The sequence below is a fragment of the Semicossyphus pulcher genome, unplaced genomic scaffold (genome assembly GCF_022749685.1).
Source record: "Semicossyphus pulcher isolate SPU_LCO1_2020_fin unplaced genomic scaffold, fSemPul1.0.p SCAF_5, whole genome shotgun sequence".
NCBI classification, from domain to species: Eukaryota; Metazoa; Chordata; class Actinopteri; order Labriformes; family Labridae; genus Semicossyphus; species Semicossyphus pulcher.
In genome coordinates, this window is record NW_027211726.1 from 200,771 (window position 1) to 205,000 (window position 4,230).

Here is a 4,230-nt window from a genome sequence, read left to right on the forward strand (position 1 = left end):
AACTTTGAGCCTAATCAATAATGTTCATAGTTCATGAGCAGACAGTATTTGGGCTGATTAAATAATTAATTCAGATCAGATGATCTGTGATCACAAATGTAAATAATGAACAAGTAATATAAAGACACAGTGCTGTAGGAAATGTCCGTCTGGCTCTGCAGCAGGAACACAGACTGCAGCCTGTTCTTCGTGTGCAGGTGTTTGTTACACAGGTAACAGGTTACAGAGAGGAAACACTGTTACTGTGTGTTTCATTAGAATGAATACAGAGCACATGTGTGCAGACACAAACAGCTGTTAAAGCAGACTGACAGCTGATCCAGCGGTGATCAGCTGACGCGATCATCACAAACGGACGTCGCAGCACGTTACGCTTCATCGGAAAGGACGTCTCATGTCTCTTAAAAAACATTCCCTCGTTTCCTCTCTCCTCTCTTGGTTTCCTTTCTCCTCTCTTGGTTTCCTCGCGTCTCTCCATGCATCTCTGGTGGGAGGGACTAAGACGCAAGTGAAAGACGCAAGTGAAGGAAGCATGGATGCAATTTAAGAGACATGAGAAGCAGCCTTTTACTGTGAAAGTTTAACTGCACGTGAGGTCATGTAATTTCCGGCGGAGCGATTTAAGTGCGACACCAAAATGAAGGGAGAAGATAGAATCACACCGAGCCGCGAAAACTGCGTTTATACCAGCTGTTACTGGTAAGTACTGCAAAAAATATGCTCTCTGATACTACAACATTTACTCTGTGATACTAATGCAGGCTGTGTACTCTGTTGTACTGTGTCAGAATATGACTCTGTTTCACTTAAATGAACAAATGCTGTGAAACTAAATAAATCTTTATCGATAAGAATAGATCAAAACGAAACTATGCATGCAGAAATATAAAGAACTTTAATTACGGTGAAGGAACGTTGTTTGGTGTTGACGGTCAAACACAGTAAATGTTTCCGTGTAAACTACTTTTTACAGACCATGAACGTTTACACTTTGAGAACAAAGAAACAAGTGAGTAGCCTAAATGTTCTTGATGATATTGAGTTTTATCTGTTAACAGCTAGAACCCTGTCCCAACCTCTGATTTGCTACTGAGCAGTTAAGTTTACATCTGATTACATCCTGCTTCCACTGGTTCTGATTTAGAACCTGTTAGTAATAGCTGACCAGTAATAGGTTCTTCTAGCTTGTTTTGCTGGTGTCTGACTATTTGTGGTTCTGTTGTTCTTGTTCTGCAGTGAAGAAAATGTTTGGAAACTCTGTGAGTTTGTCAGGCTGGAGAAAACCGCCCCACTGGAAGAACTGTTTGTGGTTTTTATCTCTAATGAAAACCGAATGGTGAGAATAATCAGAACATGACCACACGAAACTACTAGAAAATCTGTGTTCTACAAAATACCTTCCATCAGACTAAATTCCTATCAGCTGTTAAATACTGAAACCACTGTCAGGTTTAAAAGGGTTCTCTGTCCCATACTTCAAAAAAATATGTCAGAACATCTTTTATGTTTCTGAAGAACATCAGTTAGGTCTGGCTCTTAAAAAAATCAGTCTGGTTCTTCAGAACATGAATGTGGTTCTTTAAAACATCAGTCTGGTTCTTCAGAACATGAGTCTGGTTCTTTAAAACATGAGTCTGTTTTTTTAAAACATGAGTCTGGTTCTTTAAAACATCATTCAGGTTCTTACAAACATCAGTCTGGTTCTTTAAAACATCAGTCTGGTTGTTCAGAACATGAGTCTGGTTCTTTAAAACATGAGTCAGGTTCTTTAAAAGATCAGTCTGGTTCTTTAAAACATGAGTCTGGTTGTTCAGAACATGAGTCTGGTTCTTTAAAACATGAGTCAGGTTCTTTAAAAGATCAGTCTGGTTCTTTAAAACATGAGTCGGGTTCTTTAAAACATGAGTCAGGTTCTTTAAAACACGAGTCTGGTTCTTTAAAGGATCAGTCTGGTTTTTTATAACATGAGTCTGGTTGTTCAGAACATGAGTCTGGTTCTTTAAAACACGAGTCTGGTTCTTTAAAGGATCAGTCTGGTTTTTTATAACATGAGTCTGGTTGTTCAGAACATGAGTCTGGTTCTTTAAAACATGAGTCTGGTTCTTTAAAGGATCAGTCTGGTTCTTTAAAACATGAGTCGGGTTCTTTAAAACATCAGTCTGGTTGTTCAGAACATGAGTCTGGTTTTTTGAAAGATCAGTCTGGTTGTTCAGAACATGAGTCTGGTTTTTTGAAAGATCAGTCTGGTTGTTCAGAACATCAGTCTGGTTTTTTGAAAGATCAGTCTGGTTGTTCAGAACATGAGTCTGGTTTTTTGAAAGATCAGTCTGGTTGTTCAGAACATGAGTCTGGTTCTTTAAAACATCATTCTGGTTCTTTAAAGGATCAGTGTGGTTGTTCAGAACATGAGTCTGGTTCTTTAAAACATAAGTCTGGTTCTTAAGAACATCAATCTGGTTCTTTAAAACATCAGTCGGGTTCTTTAAAAGATCAGTCTGGTTCTTTAAAACATCAGTCTGGTTCTTTAAAACATGAGTCTGGTTCTTTAAAACATCAATCTGGTTCTTTAAAACATGAGTCTGTTTTTTTAAAACATGAGTCTGGTTCTTTAAAACATCATTCAGGTTCTTACAAACATCAGTCTGGTTCTTTAAAGGATCAGTCTGGTTGTTCAGAACATGAGTCTGGTTCTTTAAAACATGAGTCAGGTTCTTTAAAAGATCAGTCTGGTTCTTTAAAACATGAATCGGGTTCTTTAAAACATCAGTCGGGTTCTTTAAAAGATCAGTCTGGTTCTTTAAAACATGAGTCTGGTTCTTTAAAACATGAGTCAGGTTCTTTAAAAGATCAGTCTGGTTCTTTAAAACATGAGTCGGGTTCTTTAAAAGATCAGTCTGGTTCTTTAAAACATGAGTCGGGTTCTTTAAAACATCAGTCTGGTTCTTCAGAACATGAGTCTGGTTCTTTAAAACATCATTCAGGTTCTTACAAACATCAGTCTGGTTCTTTAAAAGATCAGTCTGGTTCTTTAAAACATGAGTCTGGTTGTTCAGAACATGAGTCTTGTTCTTTAAAACATGAGTCAGGTTCTTTAAAAGATCAGTCTGGTTCTTTAAAACATGAGTCGGGTTCTTTAAAAGATCAGTCTGGTTCTTCAGAACATGAATGTGGTTCTTTAAAACATGAGTCTGGTTCTTTAAAACACAAGTCTGGTTCTTTAAAACACAAGTCTGGTTCTTTAAAGGATCAGTCTGGTTCTTTAAAGGATCAGTCTGGTTTTTTATAACATGAGTCTGGTTGTTCAGAACATGAGTCTGGTTCTTTAAAACATGAGTCTGGTTCTTTAAAGGATCAGTCTGGTTCTTTAAAACATGAGTCGGGTTCTTTAAAACATCAGTCTGGTTGTTCAGAACATGAGTCTGGTTTTTTGAAAGATCAGTCTGGTTGTTCAGAACATGAGTCTGGTTTTTTGAAAGATCAGTCTGGTTGTTCAGAACATCAGTCTGGTTCTTTAAAACATCGGTCTGGTTTTAGAGAACATCATCCTGGTTCTAGAGAACATCTTTCTTGTTCCTGAGTTGAGGTTCACATTTGTTCTCTGTTTGTTCTCCATCAGGTTCCTCTTTGGAAGCAGAAGTCTGGACGGGGGGACCAGCCAGTGATCTGGGTCTGTGATATCCCTGCACGTTTAACCATTCTGATGTCACAAACAGTTCTTAATAATCATCATGATGTCATCATGAGGTCATGTGTGTTTCAGGATTACCACGTGGTCCTGCTGCAGGTTGGCCTTCAGTCCGACACTCTGCTTTATGATCTGGACTCTGAGCTGTCTTTTCCATGCAGCCTGAAACTGTACGCCAACCAGGCCCTCCGCTCAGACCACCACATTAACCCCACCTATCACAGGTAACACACCTAAAAGGCAAAAAACAGATCTGAGCACAACAGGTAACAGATCTGAGCACTACAGGTAACACTCACCTAAACCCCACAGCACATACACGCACACACACACACGCACCTGAACACCACAACACACACACACACACACACCTGAACACCACAGCACACACGCACACACCTGAACACCACAGCACACACACACACACGCACACACCTGAACACCACAACACACACACACACACCTGAACACCACAGCACACACACACACACACACACGCACACAACAGCACACAAACACGCACACAACAGCACACACACACGCAC

General features: G+C 39.5%; 1 protein-coding gene across 3 annotated transcripts in view; it reads left to right on the top strand.

Moving 5' to 3' along the window:
* Nucleotides 1-501: 501 nt before the first annotated feature.
* ntaq1 (N-terminal glutamine amidase 1) overlaps nt 502-4,230 on the top strand; it is a 6,076-nt gene continuing 2,347 nt past the window's right edge. The window contains exons 1-4 of one of the 3 annotated variants that reach the window (XM_069681727.1): nt 503-699; nt 1,237-1,336; nt 3,617-3,667; nt 3,761-3,909. In XM_069681727.1, the coding sequence (XP_069537828.1) occupies nt 638-699; nt 1,237-1,336; nt 3,617-3,667; nt 3,761-3,909 (362 nt within the window). In that variant the 5' untranslated portion in view covers nt 503-637. Of the gene's footprint in view, nt 700-973; nt 1,010-1,236; nt 1,337-3,616; nt 3,910-4,230 lie in introns of all 3 variants that reach the window. The other 2 variants (XM_069681728.1, XM_069681726.1) reach the window with 2 other exon arrangements.